Source organism: Chamaea fasciata, unplaced genomic scaffold (assembly GCF_029207755.1).
Source record: "Chamaea fasciata isolate MVZ Bird 193981 ecotype frontalis unplaced genomic scaffold, bChaFas1.0.hap1 SCAF_2, whole genome shotgun sequence".
NCBI lineage: Eukaryota > Metazoa > Chordata > Aves > Passeriformes > Sylviidae > Chamaea > Chamaea fasciata.
Genome location: NW_027094087.1, coordinates 16,939,058 through 16,963,452, shown reverse-complemented (window position 1 = coordinate 16,963,452; position 24,395 = coordinate 16,939,058). Strand labels below are relative to the sequence as shown.

Genomic DNA, 24,395 nt, shown 5'->3' with positions numbered 1-24,395 from the left:
GTGAGTTTGGTTTTCTTTTACTCCATGTCCCCACCTCGTGGTGCCAACAGACTGTTTCAGGAGCCATGTCTCCCGATGACCACAGGAGTTTCGGTTGTCCCTGCTTCTGCCCTTTCAACATTGCTTCTCCCATATAACCAGCCGTGCACAGTACTGCTGGCTGGACCGGGGAGATTCCCCAGCATTAAAGGAAGGGATTTTTTCTTTTAAATTTTTTTTAAATATTTTTTGCTTATGTGTAGACAACAAGCACAATGTGTTTGGATGTACTCTGGATAGAGCAGTGGGATGGATGGGATTACCTGACAGAATTCTTCATCCTTGATGAGTTGAGAGTCTAAAGATAATTCTCTGCAAAGCACTGAGGGGATGCAGCATTTGCTAGATCTATCTTCTGTAGATTTTGTGTTGAGAATAGTGCTTGGAAACAGAACAAATAAGAATAAAATATCCCAGATCAGTACACATTTTTCAGGAGCACCTGCATTCCCTAAGTGGACATAGACACTGCTGAGCCAAAGTTCAACTAAACTTTTTTTCTCTAAGTCCTCTGTAAAGACTGAACCTGCAGACAAGTTTCGCATACTAAAAAATTCTAGATTAGATGAACAGAGCAAATCCATCTTGGTGAGATAATAATTAAAAATCCAGTTTCTGGGGGTTACTCCCCAAATCTCAATACAAACACTAAGAATGGAAGATGGAGAGTTTTGGAAATGGTAGAAGGTTGCTATGAGGTAACCAGCAGTGAGAAACTTGAGGTTTCAAAGCAGTATGGGCCCGAAGAGAGCCCAAAAAACTTAACTGGAGGAATGAAATTAAGCAGCAGCAGCAGCAACCAGTCTCAGCCTAGACTCATGGAGAGCTGAGTTCAGAGAATGCCAGTAAGTGTGAACAGAAATCCAAGACTGTCTAGCTGATGGCCCTGCTGAGGTGGTGGGAAAAATTACCACCAGGCAAAATAGCTGTAAACCAAGCCTCTGTTTTAAAGGTAAAGCCTGGAATGTTAGTGGCTTGGGCTGCGGCACTGCCTTGTGTCTCTTTCCTGGAAACCATTCACTAAACATGTCATTAGCACATATTACAGTGTTGCTGCTATTAATGATTCTACCCTTCTTGAAGGAAAATATCTCTGATTTATGAATAAGTTAGGTTTTTGTTTTTGTTTTACATGGTTTTGCCCGGAGCATAACAATTACTGTATCTCTGAAAAGCCCATAAATTACAGAGGCACAGCAATGTTCTCTTGAAAGGTTTAAGCCTGTCATTCCAAGAAGTGTAGTTGCCTTGGCAGCAAACAAGGATTTAAGTACCTTTGAGACATTTGCCTTTAATTGTAGAGGAATGGCATCGCCAGCTGCAAAAGTGTTTAACCTTCAGAATTGCTTGTCTTACTCATTAGCATTTATCTCATTGAGGCACTGATTACAAATATGAGGGCTGGGAGAGAGACCTGTAGGATGGCTGCCTTGCCGGGGGTGCAGGCAGAGCCATGGGGTTCCACTGAGTCTGGTCTCGGGGGACCTCCAAAGAGTCCATTTCTTCCAGTGGCTAAAGGTCCAAGCATGGTAGCATTATGTTACAGGCAGCAGATACCTGTACCTTTAGCTGAGAGGGGGAAAAGTCACAAGCCTGGTAAAGCTGGGGAGCACCTGTGGGGATGTTGAGGTCTGGGATGGTGTCTGGTCACGTCCCTTTTAGGGCACAATGACTGTGTCAAGTTGTTTCCCCCATCTTCACCTTGGGCATGCAGGTGTTGGATGCATCTGGTGCCTCAGATAAGTACGTCAGAGCCCATGGGGAGTGGGGAGCAGACACTCTGGCTTCAGCTAGAGCAGCTCAAGATCTGTACCCTTCTTCTGTACCACCAGAGCTCTTGTGATAAAAGATATATTCCTGGAAATTATTTTTTATTTTAAATTCCATTTTCCCAGATTATTTTCTATACTAAGAAAAAAAAAAAGATTGGGTGGCCTGTCCACATTTTGTTTTTCAATCACCAACAGAAATTAAAATGGATGGAAGCTTTATGACTGTGCAGCCTCTCTAATTATGAATGCTTCAAACCTTGCTTGTCAGGAAGCTGTGCTGGACTTTGCAAGTGCTGCTATGCAGCCTGGACTGTTGCTTTCTCCCCAGGATGTGCCTCCCCCTAGTCACCACAGCACACTGGTGATTTGATGAGCTCTGCCAGGCTGCCTGCGTGAAATCACAGGCTGGTCATAAGGAGTGCTCAGCAGGCTGTCCTTGCCCCTTCTGCCCCCTCCAGTTCCCCAGCTAGGATTCCTAATTTACTCAGCCGTCTTTTGGCACAGGTCTGATTCAGTATTGTATTTGTCATCCCCAGCTTTCTTGATTCCTTGGTTGAAAAGCAGCAAACACAGCACTGCACCTGGTGGGGTCCAACACTGTAGAAATACCTGTCTAAAGACTGGAGCCGGACTTTCCTTTTACATAAATTGAGTAAGTTATTTACAGGGAATCTCTTCTTACAGAAAACTCTGTGTTTCCTTGTCAATTTCTGACTTCTGCCAAGTGCTCAGCTTTAATTCCAGGTCTGTTTGCCATCAACCCTGTCTTCAATTCTCCAAGTCTACACAGCCTTGTCTTAAAGTACACCAAATGTCTTATCCAGGCTTTGATTACTTCTCTGACAGAGGACAGGAATCCTGTTTGTTTGTTTCTTTATTATGCAGCTTCTTATCTCAGTTGTTAGGAAACTCCATCATTTCAGTTGCACAGCCCTAGCAATTAGGATTCCTGCTTTTCTGGTCTGGCTGGTACTACCTTACCCTGTATAAAGACCAGAAGAAGAAGAAGATGTAAGAAAGAAAGGATCACCACTGTGAGCAGTCAGCAGTGTAAGGTAAGAACCCTGGTCATGCACATCCTGTGCTGAATCCTATCAAGCTGGGGTGCTGAGCAGAACAAAAGGGTGCTAACACAAGGCCAGCAACCAAAATGATCAATAACATAGATTACCATTTCACACACCCTCACACCCACACACCCACACAAAAAAAAAAAAAAAAAAAAAAAAAAAAAAAAAAAAAAAAAAAAGAGTAGAACAAAAGGCTTTTTCCAGATTTTTTTTTTTTTTTTTCCCTAGCAGGACAGGTTGAAGAAGTAGCAGAATGCCCCATTCCTGCCAAGTCTGGTTGGGCAGGGCTTTTGGCCTAGTAAAAAATGTCCTGCTCAGATCATTCAATTTCAGATCATCTAGTCAACCCAGGGGGGGTTGACTAGATGATCTTTGAAGGTCTCTTTCAACCCAAACCAGCCTGTGATTCTATAAAAACTGATTATTGCCTTTTTCCATTGTCAACCCGTATGAATTACATATTTACTGGAAGATGAGCTTGGCCTGGGGTTGCAGATATACATCTGAATCTTCATCAAATGGCAACATCCACCTTACAGGCTGCTGAAGTACAAATATTCTGATTTTGCACCTGCAATGATACCAGAAGTTAGAAAAATATTGAGGATTTATAAATGCCATTTATTCCCTGGAGAAGGGAGCCTGACTTGAATGCATTTGAAGGCACTGCAAATTAGAAATGTTTTAATCATGTATTCCCATTGGTGAGCACACTTAACAGCAGCAAATATTTATCCAGATGGATGAATGCAAGAATCAGTTTTAGCCTCAAGCTGTCACTGCTCCTAGCTAGTCACAAATGTCACTGGTGGGTCTTGCTGACATGTCATCTTCCCTGCTGAGAGTATCTGGGTGTCTTCAGCTGCTGGCCAGCCCTTCCTTCCCCTCATTGGGCTGCTCCCAGTCACTCTCCAGGCTGTGCCAAGCACATCAGACACTGGAGAAGGTCCATCTGCCAGCCTTTCATAGGGGAACAATTTGGGGCTCTGTCTCTGGGGGTCAGCAGTACTGCCAGGATGTTGTATGATTTCAACCGGCTTCAGGAGCCTGACAAAAAGGTTAAATCAGACATTTGCCTGGCACAGTTTTAATTGCCCAACAGGACAGTGCAAGGTACTGCCTGCCAGTGCTGCTGTTCATTTAACTGCCTTTAAATGTTGTTCAGGCAGTAAGGAGTTTTAATAAATTATTGCTGAGCAAGGAGGATGGATATAGTGCTGTGTCACAGAACATGACATTTTTTAACCAATTTCAGTCTTTCTGGGCCACAGTTCACCTTCTTTCCTTTGAACTCTTGAAGGGGAATCCAATCTACACCCAGTGTTAACTGTTCCAGTGCTCAGTTTTCTGTGCCCTTCTGACAGAGCCATGAATGCCTTAATTTTTCAAATAGGGAGCCTGATCCCATGAGGATGAAATGAGGAACCTACCTCTTAGGCATGGCATGAATCAGCAGGGGAAACTGGTCTTAATGTGCAGGGTCTGAGACCCAAAGACTGTGACTTCCATATGTAGCTTCCATCCTCTTGACAAGTTTCTGTAGTAAGATTAACTGTAGATGACATAATTTTAAGGCTAAATCCTGAAGAATTCTGGAACAAGGCAGGTGAAATTCTATTGTTAAAAATGCAACAGGCTATTATGGCAGGGCATTTTGAGAATGATGATCATAAGGGAAGCAAAACTGCATCAGGACTAAATTGCCAGAGCAATTTCAGGGCAAGCTTTGTTCCTGCTTTCCAGTAGAAAAAAATTCCTGTGTTCTGGCAAGCTTATTTAGGCCCAGAAAACTGGGCACTTAAAATTCCTTAGGAGCTGTGTAGTTATGGATTAAACTACACAGGCACAAAATGTTTCCTTCAGCTGATGTTCCATGCAGAGGGTGGGAATCATGGATGCTGGTGGAGCTTTCTCCCTTGAGGGTCGCGGGAGTCTGCGACTGGAGGTGCCAGAGGTGCCCTAACCAGCCCTTCTCCCCACACCACAGCAGGAGCACAGCCTTGGCCTGCAAAGTAGGAGCTTTAAAAAGCTCCCCCAACACCAGCAGTGTAATTCAGCGGTCTCTCCAATAGTGACATCCCTTTAATGTACTCAGGAAAGATGCACAGGGCACAGAGTCCCAAACGCCTGGAAACCAAGGAGACTGGGAAACAGCCCTGGCATTGCTGGCCAGAGCAAGGTGGCTGTTTACACATGGCAGGGGCCAAATGTGTTCCATGAAGCTTGTTCCCAGCAGCCTGGCAGGCAGGGCAGTGGCCCTGCTTCTTAGCCTCTCTCTGGGTTTCCTGCTTTAGGATTGAAATTAATACAAGTTGTCATAAAAAATATGCACACTGACCAGCCGTGTTAATAATGAACTTAATGAGGATCTAACAGCCTCTAGCCCATCCCAGAGAAGTTAATTGAGGGGATTGTGTTTATAATCTGCCTTGAGAGTCTTAATCTTCTCTTCCAACTCTGCCAAGTCATGGATTGATTGATTGATTTTGGTCTCTTGGAGCAAAATAACAACCTCCTGAGAGAGACTTTGGCTGTTTCCCAAAGAGAAAGTACAAAGCATGGGGAACCAGGAAAAAAAAAAGAAAGACTTCTCTGTGGTGTTTAAATGTAGGTTGCTAAATCCTGCTTCCTTGAAAATGCAAAGCAGTAAATGTCAAGCTTTTAGGTGCACTTCAGGTCCTGTGGAAAAGTTTGTGCTGTTGGCAAGGAACTTGTTTTGTACAGGTGATGGATGGTGAGGTTTTTTCTGAGAACTGGTGTGGGGGGTTATATAAAACAAAACAGAAGGTCATCCCTGCCTGTTGCGGGGGTGGTGGGTGAGGTCTTGCAGAGGTAACTCCCAAGTCTGGGAACCTTCTGTCCAGAGGAACGGCCTGGGTGCTGGAACTGTTCTACACACAGCAAATCAGGGGCTGGCAAAACATGATTCTGGTGAGGGAAGGAAAGGTCAGCCACAGAGAAATAGTGCTGAAAATGGCAACTGAAAATGGAACATCGCAGGAAAACATGCTGGAGAGCCTGGCAAGAGATCTAATTTTTCATGTTTTGCCAAGGTCAGACTAACTGCACCTAAGCTATTTTCGGTCAATATTTTTTAGAGGCAATAATTCTAATAGTAAGATACCTAATAGATAGCTAGCTCTGTTCAATATTTTGTCCTTTTTTAAACAGCTGATTACTTCCCTGAAACAAAAAAAAAAATTAATCCCAGTTCTTTCCTATGGTCAACCAGTGTGCCAATGCCACAAAGCTGAGCATGTACTTTTTCTATTCAGGAAAAGTAAGCTATCCTACCTAGAATCCCAAGTCATACACTTGTTGCACCCAGTGTTTTCAGATCTGTGCAGCATCCACACTGGTATAATAAAACTTACCTTCTGGGTAAATGGACCACATTCATCAACTGCTTCCTTCCCTTTTTGTTCTATATATGGGTTGTTAAAAGCTTCTGTTATACAAGCGACTGAACCATATACAAATTTTCTTTGAACTTACATTTTTTTCATTGTTCACTTCACTCTCTTCAGCTTCTTGGGAATGAGGGCCAGTGCAAAGCAGGAAGCCTGTCAGGGAAGTCCAGTATCTGAGGGTGTTATGAAATTACAGCCCCAATCTAATAAGGATAGATTAGTTTTATTTCCAATTTAGCCACGAGCATTTCTGTTTGAAGCAGATATTAAATCAGACTTCTAAAATTGTACCTGTACTCAGAACAGCTGGTCAGCTGTGCTGATTGTGGCTCAGTACTTGCTCTTGCATCTTGAAAAACCACAGCCAAGACGTGGCAGAAGCGCTGCGAGCCAAATGTGTCTCTGGTGTATTCAGGTAAATCACCAAAACGAGCCTGAAGCGATTCTGATTCTGCCTCCTGCAAGCAGATCTGTGGCTTCTAAACTTGTGTTTTCATGCAATTCTGAGATGGGCTTTTTTTATTCTTCTTTGACATGCCCTTTACTTCACCATGTGAGTCAGTACAGTTTTATAGGGAGAAAGAATGACCAGTAATGGCCACAGCTGCCATAGTTTGCATGATGTTTGGTGCTGCAGCTGCCATGCATCTGAGCAGAGGACAGGGGAGGAAGGTTCTCTGGAGAGTCTGATTCACACAAGTCAACTTTGTTCAGTTCTGTAATGAGTGGGGTTTTTTTCCTTTTTTGCAATTAAAATGTCAAATATACTATTTGATTTGTGCTCAGTCACAGTAAAATTCTCCAGCATACTGAATTTCCTAAGTCTTGCAAGATGCTGCCTTTTTTTTTTTTTTAAATCCAATTACAGTAACAGACTGAAATTCATTTACTGAAATCATTGATTTTCCAAGGGGCAGAAGGTGGCTTCAGCCTTTTGGGAAGGAAGGCTTGGGTAACATGAGTGGCTTTCCTTGTCTACAGAGTCATGCACATTTTGGGACACAGCCTGGAAGCACCAGAAGCCACCCATCAACTTGGGCAGTTAAACCCACCGAGCCACTACATATTCATTTTGAAAATGGAGGCAATCATGCAAAATAGAAGTTAACTGCTCTGCTAGAGGTCTCAAATGATTTCATTGCCATTAGCAGCATGGCTAAGCTTAATCAGCTGTGGAGAAGTTAAAGCATAACCTCATTTCAGGCAGAGGAAGAGTGGTGTTCAGTGGAGTGGTGCCTGTATGTCAGTGGGTCACAAGCGGGCTCCTGGGAGTGGTTGGGTAACACATCAGTGGCTGGGATGGAAATAGTATTGAAGACAAGGGGTCAGACTGGGAGGAGGGCTAGAGGAGACGACTACTAACCTATTCTTTGTTCACAACTAAAACCCCACTTCAGTTGGCACTCAGGGATAATTTTCATTACTAGGTTGTCTTTTCTCTGTTGCAAAAAATGTGTGAACAGTGACTTTTTAAATCCCCATTAGCTGAGATATGAAGTTTCACTGAAAGAAACAGCAGCAGTGCAGGCCCTGGCTGGTTTTGTTTTGGGCGGTGACAGATTCAGCTGGAAACTGAACGTGTATTTGACATGGACAGTGACCCTTAAAAGTCAACCTAAAAGTGGAAGCCTTTCTTAATTTTAGTGGTGATTGAAACTTTAGTAAGTTATACTGAATGTTGAAAGAAGGGGTTTCTGTTAAAAATCATCTTAATTCTCCATTCTTTTCCTCAGCTACTTGGCCAGGAGCATTCTGGAGGGACTCTGGTGTTCAGTACACGTTGCCACACCAAGAACTCCTTGCAGGCTCCTCAAGGCACATTCACATTATGCCTTTGAGCACAGAGTGAACCAAAAGGATTCACGTCTGCAGTAGCTACATGTTACCCTGCTTATGGTGTGGAAAATAACACTATGCAGAAATATCCAAGAATTTTCCTACTCTCCATTTTGCCTTCTAGCAGCTGCTGTGCTGTGTTTACCCCACCTGACTGCAGGCTGCTAATTCTGTTGAGATACCCAGATCCAGGAATGCTTCATGCCATGCTGTGCTCATATAACGAGCACTCAGCTCTGCACTGCTTCCTGGAGATGACCCTGCTCTTCCCAGGATCTGGGTGAGGTGTCCTGCTATGCAAGGCTCAGGCTAAAGCACCTCAAAAATCCAAACATAGGCTTCACTGAGATACACTCTCTTCTCTGCAGAGTCAGGCTCAACATGAGAAACAACCTCTGTTTTGATTTTTTGGTTTGTACTTCACCAACTTTTCTAAAGAGACAGGGAATTAGGGTTTAGTGCACAATTTAGTAGATGACGGACGTGATGGGAGTAATACCTCATTTTCCTGTGGTTGCTTCTGACATGCTGATAACATGAAAGGTATTTATAGGCTACAGAGATACTGCATGCAAACAAATTCATTAACATCTGATACTTTCAAAATATTCTGTCAAAAAAAATCCAAGTTACGGTTCTCAGTGTCACTGTAAACTTGGCCTTTTATTGTTGTAAATTATTTGATTTCTTTTCTAATAAAGACAGCTTTGCTGTCCTCAAATTGTCACTGCTACTGTATCTGAACTTTCACACTTTTAATCTTACTATTCATTCATACCTTTAATCTTTTCTATTTCATGTGTTTCTTCAGTGGTGAATTCTAACCAGCATGCCATGTTGTGCCCTTGCCAGGTGTCTGTGTGCCTTCAAGAAGGTATTTGCATACAATAGTATGGATAAATTTAAATTAGTTGGGAAACACAATCCTTTGGAGATAGTCTGCATGGTAAAATGAGCTGTACAGTTCTGACCAAGTGGTCTGTTGCTTGTCTTATTAACTCCCTCTCTCATGCACCACTCAAAATAAAGGCCCACAAGCTGTGTCTGAGAAAAGTTCTTTCACAAGCAGATTCCTCTTGCTGGAGTGATTGGCAAAAGCTGCTCCAAGTCTTTGAAGCTGCTGCCAAAGTGACCAGGGGATGTCATGGCCCTTCTGGGAGGTTTCAGTGGAATCTTGACCTTGTAGTCTCACATGAGCAGGTGTTCTCCAGCACTGGCAGTGGGTTACCCTTTCCAAACAAATGTCTTTTTCAAAGCCAGGGGTACTATTACACTTTGTTACACAGTTCTTAATCTACTTTGAAACATTTTCTTACAAAATCTGGAAGATGAGATGTACAAGAGAAAAACCTTTAGCTGACAGTTGTTGAAAACAATGGGGTAGCATATCTTCTGCTGTATGTAGAAGAGAGAAAGAATCGAAGAAAGCAGGGCTGGTCCCATGTGTGCCTTCCTTTTCATTTTAAAAGTAATGGCTGTGCAGAGTCTTTAATTTTGATGGAAATATCTGGCTGGCTTTTACATGGTGGTATTTCATTAGTGTGTAATTGTTGGGTCAATGTGCCTGTTATTTGTTTTGTTTTGCTCATTGGTTGCACTTTTTACACTCTGCTTTTTCAGCAACTTGCACTTTGCACAAGGAAATGCTAAACAGCTTACCCCAATAGAACATAATTGGTCAGAAATGGCATTAAACAGGAGCAGAGGACCACAGGGACCTGTGGCTGGATTGGCAGAGAAGGTGAGGGAGCTCATTCTCCTCTGTCCCCAAACATATGCTCTCTTTCTCTGAAACACCACCTGTAAGTTAGGCCTTCAAATTAGAAAAAAAGTAATTAGAAAGTTGAAGCAGGAAGGCACCTAGGGCTGAGCTATTCTTGCTTTTCTCCCATACTCTGACCTGTCAGTGAGGTAATAGGTAACAAAAATTCACTCAGAGCATTAAACATCTTTCAGATGGAAAAACTGCTGGTGAGAGGGAAGTGTGTGTGCCTCGCCATGCTGTCCCCAGAGCCTGGCTGGAACTGGGTCTGGATTGTGTCATACATGGGGTGTAGGTGTGCACATGCAGCCGTGAGGGAGGAGGAGTACAAGCAGGAAGCAGAGGAAGAAATCTTCTTCCCTCTTGTCCCCCACATGCAGAAGAGGCCATGCTGCAACCAGGAGAGAGGCACCAGAGCTAGGGGTGGGAAGGGGTGACAGAGGAAGCAGAGGGTCACTGAAAAAGCCTACTGGGTGTCCCACTGCCAATTCAGTGCCCTGTCCCCTGCAAAGCTGCCCCACCCCAGCCCATGCCACCCACTCATCCAACCCCCCAGGAGGTGCTGTGGTCAAAGGGGCCAGCTGGCTGCAGAGTCATTAGTGCAGGTTTCGAAGAAGTTCAAAACCAAAACACAGTGATGAAGTGGGAGTTTCTGTGCCAAGTGCCAAGAGAACCTGAAAGGTTAGTTTACTCTTTAATGAAATGCCTGCTTCAAAGTCTCCCTCTTTTCCACCAGGGATCTGTGCTGTCTTTAGGCAATGTTTAGAGGACACCAGTCTGCAAGGGTAATCATCCCCGCCTCTGGCAGGAAGGGCTCGTGCAGTAGCATTTCTAAAAAGGCTCTCTTTCTGAATAATTGAATTTGTCTCTGGAGTTCAAGATTTCTTTTTCCATGGGACTGACTGTAGCTATGCTTCCTCCTTAGGTACGGCTCGCTGTAATTGAGGCAGAAGAAGTGTATTGCAGTGGAGGGTTCTGTGAGCATGACGCACAACAGGGTGATTGCCATGGAAAGAGTCATTTGTAGTGTTTAAAATACTTCCTTCAGTGGTGAACAGATCTGCAGAAAATAATTAAAAGATCTCCCACTGCCATCTTCTACTCCCACAGGAATGGGGAAAAATTAATCCTGCATGAGATGTCCCCATGCAGTGGGCACAGCCCCTCACTGCAGTGCACTGTCAAGGACCCATCCTCAATGATATTCAGAGCCCATCTGTACCTGACACCACCTGGGACATGGGACTATCAACCAGGTCAAATGCTTATGCAGCCTAAAAGAAAACACTGTGATTTACACATCCACTGACAAGGTGTGTCACTTGCTTGGGCACAGCTTCTTTCGCTCTGAAACCTCCCAGCCTTGCAGCGATTTCTGGGTGTCTCTGGAATGGCAGGAAAAGACTGCACATCCCAGCTCTGAGATAATCATCCCCGTAGCTTCTCCACCAAGGAAAAGCCAAATACAGATGCGTCCACCCTCCAGCTACCAGCGAGGTCCACTGTCCCTGGATATGTTTCAGTACCTCCTCGCATCCTGGTGTGTCCTATCCAACCGTGGCATTTGCAAAGCTGCCTGTAAGTAACTTCCCAGGAAAGGGGTGGTGGGGGAAGAAATTCTCATAATAATTTGCTGTGAGCAAGACCTCAAGTCTGACTCCAGGGAAAGGTGTCTACCTGCCAGGAGGTGAGATAAGTGGCATGTCTCAGAATGGGTTTTGCTGTTGTTTGCAGAGGCAGGACTATGCTGTTCCTGCACGTGAATGTTGGCAGCAGGGTGACTATTTCAGGACATGGGCTTAAGGTAGGAATTGGGACAAAACACAGCTCTGAATGGAACAAAAGCCCATCATGCTGGGAGGTTTCTTTCTTGTCTGTCTTTAATCATCAAGCACAGCAACAGAGCTGGGTGGCTGCATTCAGCCAACACAATGAAACATGGCAGCAGTATATTTTTAGGATGTTATTTTAGGGGGGGAAACAAATTCTGAGAGCAAGATACAGTGATCTAGTAACTCAAACAAGCTGCTCAGGGATTTCTTTGTCTCTTGAATATGCCACACAGCATTTGGGCTGTCTTGTCAATTTGTGATGTGTGTTTCAGATCAATAAAAAAGCTCATTTAAGACAAAATACATTCTCTCATGGTACAAAGCTTACATGACCTGATCAGCAGGAGAAGCTGAGATAACTGCAGTCATAAATGAAAATCCAAATTTTAGACTTCAGTCAGATTTTCTTGGACTCTAGTATCTGCAGGTAATCTCTGTGTTCTTTGTGGTCTTTGCTCTGAAGTGAAAACCAAAACATATCTCAAGTATTTTTACTCCCTTCTGTGGCTGTCAATTACAATGACTTGAATATTCTGTTCATCCTCAGCTTCAGGACTTCTTGATCCTCTAGGACAGATCTTTCTCTGTCAGATTTCTGAATGACAAGCAGAGATTTCATCCCCAGGGAAAATTCCTTTAGCAGTAACATGGGCATCCAGTGCATTTCCTACAACTGCATTTCCTCAGGTAGAAGAGCAGTACAAACAAAAAACGATTGTGCAGCAGCATTTATTCTCCAAGATGTGCATTTATTCTTCTCTCTGGAGCCCTGACATAGCCTGGCCAGCACTACTAGATCCAGCTGGAGCCTATTTAAATGTGCCACCAAAAGTTTGCATATGCACAAATTAGGGAAGTGGTATATATTTTGTTAACACCTGGCAGGTTACAAAATAGGAAAATGACCAGAGAGTCTTTATTTTTCACCTTTTACTTTGTACCTTGCATACTGGACCTATGGGGAGCTCCATGGTTAGCAAAAGTTGGCAGTCAGGAAAAGACATGTCAGGAGTCAGCTCAGTCAGGGACTCCCTCCTGAAGGAGGGCACTGCTGGCAGGGAGAGGTGCCTGTTTAAGGGACTGTGACACTTGCTTTGTCTTCCCTGAGGAATGGGCTGTAGTAGGCTCTGTCCCAAAGTCCAAATGGTGCCTTGTCCTTGGGCCCCTCGGAGCTATGAGAGGCAAGAAGCATCCTGCCCATCTGTACTGCCAAACATCCACACCATGAAGAACCAGCACATAACACATATCCATGCCGTGCACATGAGGTGTCCTGCCCTGCTCTTTTTGGCTTGGGGGAAAGAAGCATGATAAGCAAGACTCAAACCTGTTTCTTTCTGAAAAGCTGCCAACAGCAGCAAATTTGCATGACTTGCCTGCAATGAGATGCTTTGCTGGCAGGTGTGTGCCTAGCTCACAGAAATGCTGCGTGCTTCCAGGACAGCTCAGAAGTGTGTACGGGTGACCTGCAATAAAGACAGGTGACATGACTGCCAGGAATCACGCTCCTCCACCTGAGGGTGCTGCCATTACCAAAACTGACAGCTGAAGGACAGTACAGGGATTAATCACACCAAGGGACATGGTCACATGTGATATTGGAATTCAGCAAACTGTGGAAAATAATTCATGTTCTTCTTAGGAAGGAAAAGGAGGGAAAAAAGTGAATGTAAAAACTCTTACTCTTAATTCCTGGAGATTGTTTTTGATGTTTTGCTCTGTTTTTTAAAGATACTGAGTGTAGAGAGTATAGAAATAGTATATGTGACACTAGCACATGAAGGAAATTAAGGAAGAAAGAAAATCAGCTTTTTTGTATACTCTCTAGGATACAGTACACAGAACATACAGAATCATTAGGGTTGGAAGAGACTTTCGAGAACAATTCCAACAGCTAACCTGGCACCACCATAATCACCCCTAAACTATATTCCCAAAAATTTTATATTCAAACTTAGGTACCTGGTTTGTTTTTGAGAGTGTGTAAACCAGTAAACTGCTTACGCTGAGTTAATCTGAAAAGACAAAGGAAAAATAATTGGTTTTCAGCATGGGCTAAAATGTAGGTAATGTTTTTGTCTTAAAGGTTTCACAGGATGTACTTCTTTTATCACTCTGGCAGGAAACTGAGGCTTTCAGTTTAATGAAGCATTTCTTTGAAGTCATGCAGAGTGACTGTGCTGCACATCTGCCTGTCTGCACAGGGCAGGCCACTTCAACTTCCTTCTCTCAGGGAGCACCAAGGGAGCTACACATCCACCAGAACTTCATCAAGTGAAGATGAAAGCAAGGTGGCTCTTCTCTCTCTTTTGTTTGGTCCCAGTGCCCAGTGTCACAGGTAAGAGTGTCAGGGGACACTTTGGCTCAGCTTATGATGGAGGGTGGTCAGGGGCAGGCTGGGATTAGTGGGTCTCACTAGGATGAGCTGTAGCTACTGGCGATGATTTTCTATTTCCTGGCAATTTTCTAATAACCCTAGTTATAATGTGAAGCTAGTAAGGACTAAATGGCTTGTGCTGACTACCAGATTACTATATTCAGTATGCCTAACCTGCCAGAATAATCACTGGGATGAGCTCACTTGAAGTTAGGGCAATGTGTGCTCCTCTCAAATGGGCCAAAAGAAAAACTGCTTTCAATGGGAAAATAAAAAATACCTCTCTGTCTTACATACCTGTATATGCAGAAAGAGGAATAATTTAAATACCTCAAGGCAAGAGTAAACTGTACAGGTGCAACCCCTTAAACAGATTCTTCCCTTCCTCTTCTCTGCCTAGCCCCATGTGCTAATGTCTTGAGAAACAAGTTTGTCATTCAAGTAAAACAGAAAAGTTGACTAAGGAGGGCTGCACCCTTGTCAGAGGGAATTTAACCAAAAGCAATCTGAGGAAAACCAAGAAAAAGTATGATGTCCACAAACCCCCACTCCTTGAAAATTCTGGCCATGATAAATACAGGAATACTTATTACCAGCTAGGAAGAACAATTTTGTAGGATACAGAATTTTCTGGTTAAGAAGGGGAAAACTGCATGTATTTGACTAGCACGGAAGGATGCATCTCGCAATCTGGCATAGGCTGTTCTTCTTTCTACATCACTGAGGCAAACTGGTTCTTAAAATAAAAATAATTCATGCATGTATTCATAGAAAATAGAAAATCCCAAGTGCAAAGAAAGGAAAAGAAGCCTCAAAACATGCACATGTAAGAAAGAAATAGCAATTACAGAAAAATAGGAAATGGGGAGGTTTTTTCCCCTGAGGATGAAATCCTCACTGAAGTTACTCAAATTTCTCTTTGTGGAACTCAGACACCTAGATGTCTGGGAGTTGCTCTAAGAAATTTCAGTTGGAGCACAGGTATGCTCTAATGGACAGTATTTGATTTTGAAAAATAAAATTGACATTAAATGAGATTACTTATATTGAGATGCGGCAAAAAGTTAAGAACATTTTTGTGCAAAATATTTTCAGTTAAAATAATCTAATGTGCTAAGCTACTAAGAAACAATGCAAATTAAAATGTTTCTACATATACAACTTTTTCAACTTAATATAAATTATTCAAGTGATTCTTCATAGACATTCTTTATATGATCCTTAGACCTAAGGCAGCATCAACATTAATATGAGAGAAAAAATGCTGTGTGTCTTTTGCTTGATAGTCTGATTGCAAGATTCCTAATTGCTTTTTCCTTAACTTTTACTGATGCAAAACTTGTGGTGAAATCAGAGAGCATTTCCCATAATAAGCTCCTTGGACTAACAAAAGTAGTTTTAGTGATTTTTCTTACAGCACAAGGCTGTGAGACTTGTCATTCAGGCTTATTTTTATTTATCCTCTTACATCATCACATTTTTTAGAATAGAAAAAGAGCAGAACATGTGCAGTGATGGAACAGCAGAGATTAAGGTTGGCCATGGCCATTCAGTAGCTTTGTCCTCCACACATCTAGTCTCCAAGTGCCCATGTCACCCTTCAGAAGACAGGTACCAACTCGGAGCCAACTCTGTGGGGATGTGTCACTTTGCCCCTGTGCCTTTCCCCTGTTGAGCCAGAGCTGAGGGAGCACAGGGTTCCTGCCTGGCTCCTCCCTGGCTGAGCTGAGGCACAATGCAGCACAGCTGAGGATGCCTGAGCCCTGGCAGGGCAACCCCTGCTCAGGTGCCCCAGAGCTGTGCACCACACAGCACAGCAAATGTCAAAGGAAAGGAATTGGGACCTGCCTCTTTCAAGTAAAGGTGAGCAGTGGGTACTTGCAGCTGGCAGGACTGCAGGGCAAATTCCCAAGGCAAATATACAGGAATCTTATGATACACAGGGAGGATAAAATGGAATGTAAGTGGGGGGTAACAAGTCTGTACCTACAGACAGCTGCACAACTCATTTTTTTCTTCTGTGGACCCACATGTACTTTTGGAAAACGGAATTTTTTGTGTACAGCTCTATGGGAGTGATTGATGACTCATCTCACTGCAATAACCCCCTCCATAAATTCTTCATCTCCTTGAGTTTGTCAGTGCCCTGCACTCAGGGGTTTGGGGACTTCTAGACTCTTACTCATAGCAGGGAGAAAAGGATATAAATCAATTCTACTACAACAGCAGCTAAACCAAGTGGTACAGGCTCCTGCTGAAAGCCCCTTCATTTCATCGATCCATTATTCCTTTATATGGCACACTAAGGACTGCCACCTGCTTTATGAAATTAATTGAGGAAGAAACCACAGACACCAGAGCAGCTCTCTCTGACACTGAGACAGACACTTGTTTAGGACATGCAGGAGCTGTTTAATAACACAAAGAATGGCTTTTTCTGCTGAAGCCATGAAGGCAGTGGGCAGGAGGATGGTGCAGGGAATTAGCCAGCGGGGATAGCTCATTTGTTCTTGCAGAAAGAACTGGGGAATAACTGCGCCCAGCTTCTGCTTTATTTATATTACTTGAAAGATTTTCATTTTCACAGAAGCCCTCAGAGCTCTCATATCTCTCCCACAAGTGTGACAGGACCTCCCTGGCCTCTTCCAGATGCACGTGCATTTGCTCACCCAGTTTTCTCTCTGCAGTCTGTACTGGTGGTGATTTGCTGTAAACTTCTTGCTGGGAAGCCTGTGGTTACAGTTGTGGGGTCTTCATCATTGTCTGTGGCTAAGGAACCAAATCATGTCAAAGATGGATTAGGAAAAGCTTTGTTTAAACATTACTTGCACTGAAAATGATCCTGTTTGTTTTTAAGGTCAGACTGCAGATGTCATTACCCAGACAGAAGTGGTCCATGGTCTGCCAGGTACTGGTGTGACCCTGGTGTGCATGTTCCCAAAACTGCACACCACCCACATCATACAGACACAGTGGTCCAAGACTAATGGCAGCCAGTCTACCAAAATAGCTGTGTATCACCCCACCTATGGCACTTATTATTTCGAGTTTTCTGAGGCTCCTTACAACTTTTCAGTGTCCTTCAGCACAAGAAGGTGCTGTGGTGGGGGTGACACAGGGTCCTTGTGTTTCACCAATCCAAACACCACGTCTGAATGCATTTGGGTTCTGCATCTGGAAAACGTTACTGTATCCCTTAGTGGGCAGTACAAATGCACTTTTGCTACTTACCCATATGGGACAAAGGCTGCAAGAATTCAACTTCCTGTCAAGGCAGAAGGTAAGTGATTGAAAATGAGATTTTGCTGTTTCCTAATGGGGTGGGGAAAAATATCAGGGTAAATGAATACTTCTTGGTTGGTGATGGTGACTTGTTTGGGATTTACAGTGGTGCCACTGAATGTTGCTTATACAGTTTCCCATTTACCAGGCACTTTTTAGCTGTTTTATCCAGCTCATGATTGGGAAACCTTTTTTGTTAGGTGGAATAAAAAGTTAGATAGTAAAGTAAAAAAGGGTGATGAGGTGGCAGTTTCTGCATTTTCATTTTGGAGAAACATTGTGGAGGAGACTGGATGAGCAGCTCAGGATATGGTGGGACTATGGATGTTGGATCTTCAAACGATGTTGTGCTGATGTTGTGGGTGTGCAGCACCTGGCACTAGAAAGAAAAAACAGCCTTGTCTGATTGAGGCTGAGGGTTGGCATCTGCAGAACATGCTGGGTGCTAGCTTCATGGAAGGATGTGGGTCCCCACCACCAAAAACACACTGGAGCAAAGCAGGGAATTGCTTAGGAGAATCACAGGAATGGAGATTTGGCTGCTTCTGTCAGGCAAAAGGAAGCTGGAAAGCAGCATGACTGCTCCTGGTAAGTAAGCCTCAGGGGAGAGTGTGAACTCCAGGGAGGATATTTAAATTATCCTGGTAAAGGAACAAATTTATTTAAATCAGATGAGAATGGATTTAACAACAAATTAAACAACAATAGCAACTGCCAGTGTAGCAACTTTGGGAACAGCTATTTAGTGCCAGCAGTGAGGGCAAAAGCCCAACCTGCTGTGAAGACAGAACTTGGCAGGAGTGTTGAGCAAGCTTGTTGTTGTGCACATGGGGAACTGGATCTGATGAGCCCAGAAACCTCTTTCAGACCCAGGTTTCTGCTAACAACTCAAGAAGGATTAAAGCAAATACAACAAACCTGGCACTGTTTCAGATCATAGCTGCAAGGCCAACGTGCTCACCCTGCTTGTGCCCAGGGCTGTAGACACAGCAGACATTCAAGAGTTAGGAGCAGGAGATGCAGGTTATTTTAGGGGTATTTTAGTGTGCTCCCACTGCCCTTTTAGCTAAAACACAAGGCCAGACTGGTAGTCCCCACACTGGACAACGTTGCTCCTGTAGCAAGAGCAGGTCCTGTGCAAAATTCATACTCAGGGATGCCTAACACTGATGGCCCCTGCATGGCAGTGGCTCCAAGCATTTTGGTGCTGTTATCCTGGAGACACACCTGGGGCAACCCTGCAGCACCTGCCTGCCCTGATGAACTCATAGAGGCAAAGTGAGAGCCAGCACCTGTCTGGGTGTTTAAACACACCCACACAGAGGATGGGTGTGTTTAAACACTACACACTGAATAATTGTGCCAAAGCTGAAGCTGCCACTCTACCTGCTGTATGGGAGTGTGTTGTGGTAGACTACCCTTTTGGAATTTCCCTGTGCTCCACAGGGCAGAAAGATCAAGGAGAGTGCAGTGAGGTACAAACCATGCTGGTAACCCTGTGAAACCCTCCCACACTTCTGTTCTTCATGCAAAGTTTCTCTCTCTCCCCCTTAGCACAGTAACTGTGCTAACCAGGCATTGCTTGTTTTCTCTTGCCCTTGCTTGATACAGACAGGTTCAATGCTCTTACTTCTGTCAACAGTGTGGGCAGTTCTTGTTCATATCAGCATCATTGTGGCTGTTTTTCAGTAACTACAAGATGTAGCAAGCTGTGCTACTGATGACTGCTTGCTAAAGAGAACTAAAAAATTGCGTTTTCTACCTGTTGCAGGTTTGTGTTTTAAGTAACCAGATCTTTTGCAATGAACCACTTTGACTCAAAAGAAGGAAAAAACCTTAATCCAGCCTGTGAGTGGGATGGATAAAGGTGATAGTCTATGATGAAGTACATTTTTCATTTACATCAAAGGGAAGTGAATCCAGATGCAGTCAACTTGTAAAAAGCTCACAGAGCAGCAGGGCTTCATGGGACAGGCAGTCAGACACACACACAGAACTTCAGCCAACAGGAACAAGCATGCAGCTGGAACATGTGACTGTGAGAGTAGGCAGAAGCTTTTTCCAGATTGAATTCCTGGGGTTACTACTCATCTCCTCGCTTGTGTTCTGCACAGCATTTTTGCATGGTGGTTTGTCCCAGCAAAATCTTCAGTACAGTTTTGTTCCTGGAGATACTATAGATTTACTTGCTTTGTCCTTTCATTATCCTTTCTGCACTGTCCAGTCCTGTTAAGGCTTCTGTACTCTTTGTTCTGCTTTTGAGAGCTGGCTCCTCAGATTCTTCACTCTCAGGGACAGTGGAGGGAAGCTGCTTCTCCTGCTGGCTCTCCTGAGCACAGCTCAGGGCACTGCCTTTTGTCACATCTCTGTGGCACAGGCTGCGTGCTGGCACCATTGCTTTGGGCTTGAGTGCCAGGTACAAAGGAAGTTAGTCACTAGAAAGTTCCCTCTGACACGGCAGTCTGGGACAGCTGGATATTCTCATTCCCCTCAAGATAAGAAATAAATGAAATACATATCTATTCTATCTCAACATGCAAGCCAGAGCTACCAGAGGAGCAGGCCTGAGGAGTTTCCCTGTAGTGTGTGTTGGTGCTTTGCCTCCAAGGGAGAGGGGAGGCAGGTCTGAGGGGAGGGAGGATGGCAGGATGTGCCACACCCCTGCCTGCCCCGTGGCCAAGGGGCAGAGAGGTCAGTGCTGACCGTAGCACTCACAGCATCTCCCACCCATCACCACTGCTCTTCCTGCTTAAATACACACATGCACACTCACAGCCCCAACATCTGGACCACAGCAGTGCACTGTTCACTGCACCACTCTGCACAGCCTCCACAGCTGGATAGAGCCCTGGATTGAGAATAGGTAGGGTAGGAGATGGTGAAATGGCTTTTGAAATGGATGAGAAAGGAAAGAGGGACAAGTTTTATGGTAGTGGGCAGGTCGGAGAATAACAAAAGGAGCACTTACACTGAAAAACAGGGTTAATCTTAACCTAACTGACATGCTGAATAGCTTGCTTAGTGAAAAGCAGGTCTGCAGATATCTTCAGAGAAAAGGAAATAGAGGTGCACAAAATTTATGTGAAGGTTTATTGCCACAGAAAAAAAAAATTGTAAGATAAAAATGGAAGCTTCAAATTATTCTCAGCTCCAAAAGGAGACATTGTGATCCTGCAGTTAAGAAAAGCTTTTTTAAGAATTGCCAAAAAATTCAGGTAATGCTGTGAATTGAGTCATGAAACTGCAACTAGAATCAGACGCAGGCCTTTTACTTAAAAAATGTGTCTGGGGGTAATGGTTGAAAATCACAGTTCCTTTCTAAACCAACAAGTGCCTGTTCCTTGAATAGAAGACTAGTCAGCATTGGTTTTCAAAGCACAATGAACATCATGTTTCTGATTTTCCTTCTTGGGTTTTGTTGTTTTTGTTGTTGTTGTTGTTGTTCCAATGATAAAAGAGGAGAGGCACTACCTGAAGGAAGTGTGGTTAAAGCAGACTTTAGAAATTCCATGCCTTGAGGATGCGACCTCAGAAAATTTGTCCATTTATCCTTTAAAATGGCTAGTGATAATTATTTTTCATCTCAGATATAAAGTTCAGAAAGAAATACAGGGTATTTCGGCAGATTGAAATGAAAATGTTCTACTCTACTCTGTTCTGCCTGCAGAATCTGCTAAAAAACTTATCAGTCATACTGGACAGTGATAAAAAAGGGAAAAAAGTATAACCATAGGGTTTCAAAATATACACTGCAAATAATAGTGGTTAAAGAAACAAAGAGGAAAAATTCCATCTTAATGCTTTGAATTTTTAGAAGCATATACAGAGCAGGTCTTGGGAAAGTGGCTAATAAAACTAAAATATTTCTTGTGTTGGACTTTCAGTGAGTTTTTCTGTAGTGAAGCTTTAGTATCTGAAAAGTACATGGTTACTTTGTAGGAAAGTGAGATATCAGGCTGCTTTGACACAGAAAAGAAAGGTACTGGCTAATGTTTTTGGTTTTGTGAACCTCTATGTCACAAATGCCACTGAAGACATGCAAACCCAGTTATCAAGCTAACCACATGAAAAACTATTTTTAAGCAATTTTCTGTCAGATATGAAGCTTTGCTGTATTTTGTACTTTATCTCGTTTTCTGGATAAATATTTGTATACATGTTTTAATGTAACCTTTTAGCATTCATTTCAGTGTGTAGAGAAAAGTACCAGTGAGCAGTGTCCTTGAGCTTTGTCTGTTCATTTTTATGCATTGTCACTGAGAAGCTGTAACTGCTGAGGATTTCCTTAAAGGTGACTTTCAAATAGTTTAGGGGTTTTAACCTTCTTTCCTGGTTCATTATCTATTTAGATCTCTCTTATGCAGGTCACTCTGAATATTAAAATTTTAATCTTTTTGTAGGGAACACCCTTACTTTTACTACATCAGTTTTGTCAGTTCGCTCTACAAAGTAACAGAGGAAAGGGAAAAAAACCCCTAAAGGTCAGCACAATGATATATGTGGGTCGCCATGAATCAAACAGATTAAAGCTTGCAAATATGTACTGAGGCACAGATGTCCAGAACATGCTGGCTGCCCTTATTGCAAAGGGTGGCTGTCACACAGACAAAAAGAGAGATAAATTTTAGTTGTTATTATTATCAGGCTCTTCTACTTAAAATTCTAGAAGAGCAAAGTTTTCCTTGAAATTTCAGTTGTATTTAATATGTATGGGATGTTCAGCATAACTTAAAGACTGGTGCAGTGAGGAAGCACCTCTGCTGCTCTCTCTGCAGGCTACAGAGATCAGGACACACAAGACACAGCTATTTATTCTGTATTTTATTGTCAAGATGATGACTAGTCTTGGTATTGAAGTTCTGAGAGAGAATATATTTGAAAAAAAAAAAACCCAGATGTTGCAAATGTCCACTTACTGCTACACAATGTGCAAGGGAAGCTTTTCATAGTGGGGATAGAGCTGGCTTACAAATATATTTCTTTGTGTGTGTTTGTGTGTCCGGACAATTTTGTGTGTTTTTCTGTACACAAGGTGAAAATGGCAGGGAAGAGGAACTTGTGACCAAAGGGCCCTCCTGTCCTGCTGTGTACAGGAACAGCAGCATGCTGCTCAGGCAAAGAGTCCTCCGGGGTTTGAACAATGCCCTAAAGGTTTTCCCCACCAAAATCACTGATGATGGCAGAGTCTTTTCCTGCCACATGCTGTACCACCCAGAGAGAGTCCAGAAGAGCAGCACCACTGTGAGAGTATTTGGTAAGTGGCTTTTTCCAACTGCCTGCTGCCTTGCACTTGGAAGGGTGACACCCCTGTCTGGTTCTGAAGCCAACAACTTTTGACAGACACTGGGTTTTTTAAAATATAAACATATTTACCTAGTCATTTTTTTCAGCTCCAACAGCATAAAATGTTAGTAAATACCCTGGAGTTCTTAGAAGAATTTGAGTCTACTCCTTCAATTTCTGGCAGGAAAAAATAGTAGATTCATTGCACATGTATCAATCTCACTGTCATGCATATGGCAAGAATCTTACCCTGATGTGTAGGCTTATGTTGGGATTTTGTGGGTTACAAGGAAGCACACTGGTCATCAAGATCTCTGTGTCCCAATGGCTATGCTGTCTGTGGTTAGGAAATCATGGCCAAAATCTAGTAAGCAATTTGACTACAGCTGTAGCAAAATCACATCCTCAAAGGCATGTGACATTCAACTGCTGCCAAAGGCTCTGGCTCTGGAATTGAGGGTCCTGGTGGGGGTCTCAAATTGGTCAGGAGTGGCAGAGCCTGTGTACTGCAAACATGTGGGCTGGCATTTCATTTTGTAAGCCTTCTCCATTTTTAGTTACTTGTCTTGTTCCCTTTCAAGTGGCTTAGGAACTGCTCTACAATCACTAAGGTACAACTGAATCAGAAAATTGCTGCCCACTTGAAAACCAGGCTTTATTTTCTCTTTGGAGATCAGTTGGTCTGCAAAACATATTTCCAAAGCTCAGAAAGTAAATGAGTGTTAAGCACCAGGCCTATCAACAGTCCCTTGACAGTAGCTGATTGTCCAAGGAAGCCCACCGCTTGAGCATGGCATGACCATTCAAGGCTGATGCTCTGAATTCAAAGAAAGGTTCCACAGGGAGCAGATGAAAAAACCAAAATGTGTCTGGGGGCTGTTGGTCACTGATGTAAAAGAAATAAAAATAGAAGTTAATGATCTGAAACCTCGTCTTGCGTTTGCATGATTCAGACACTTTTTCAAATCAATATTTCTCAAATAGCAACAGTGTTACCTGGGTAATCATTCAAGGAAACAAATATACTTGAACTCTCTCTCTTCCATCACTGCTAATGTTCTTGCCTAGATTTGTGTGTCTCTTACTAAGAAGTTGCTTTATTTGGCTTTTTCTCAGAATAACTGTGAGATGTCTGCTTAACTGTGCATGAACCCACATCAAAATATCAGTACAGCAGGCTAGGGAGGCAAACTAGAGAAAGCAGCCATGGCCCTCAGTGGTGAACAGTCTGCATTTCCCAGGAAGAGCTGCCTGGCTTTGGAGCAGGGTGCTGTGCCACCAGCCTCTCTCGCAGGGGTCCCAAGGGCAGAGCTGGGTGCAGGGGCTTCCTGAGAGCCCTGAGGTTTGCAGTGGGTGCTGAGGAACCTCTCTCAGACCTCAGCTAAGTAAAGTCCACCACTTGGAAGCAGTGTGCTTTTGTGGTCCTAGCCCTTTCATGTCTGAATTTTGCAGGTGAAATAACTATTTGCATCCTGTCTCAGTCTTTCCTGTCACCATTTGCTGAAGTAATGCCAGTTATGATTGCACCATCCCAGCCTTTTTCCATTTATTCTCTTGTGCTGCAGCAGGAGGAGAGACCAAGAGCAGAGGGCTTAGAGCCTGCCCTGAGCCAGCCCAAAGCCCTGTGCAGCACTGGCAGAAACACTGCCCAGAACAATCCAGCACTCTCTAGGTGACATCTGGGGACAAAGAGCCCTTTCAGATGGCAGCACCTCTCTTATTCCTTGTGCTG

General features: G+C 43.5%; 1 protein-coding gene and 1 long non-coding RNA gene across 2 annotated transcripts in view; one reads left to right on the top strand and one right to left on the bottom strand.

Annotated features, from left to right (window-relative positions):
• Positions 1 to 815: 815 nt before the first annotated feature.
• LOC136285819 (uncharacterized) lies at positions 816 to 6,819 on the bottom strand. Its single transcript, XR_010719554.1, has 5 exons — positions 6,583 to 6,819; positions 6,377 to 6,444; positions 4,312 to 4,433; positions 3,348 to 3,452; positions 816 to 2,793 (listed from the first exon to the last, which is right to left on the bottom strand). It is a non-coding gene; the product is annotated as an uncharacterized lncRNA (long non-coding RNA).
• Positions 6,820 to 14,001: 7,182 nt separating this feature from the next.
• CD96 (CD96 molecule) overlaps positions 14,002 to 24,395 on the top strand; it is a 28,482-nt gene continuing 18,088 nt past the window's right edge. The window contains 4 exon segments of the mRNA XM_066175043.1: positions 14,002 to 14,059; positions 16,956 to 17,378; positions 20,838 to 20,946; positions 22,411 to 22,634. Coding sequence (XP_066031140.1) covers positions 14,002 to 14,059; positions 16,956 to 17,378; positions 20,838 to 20,946; positions 22,411 to 22,634 — 814 coding nt within the window.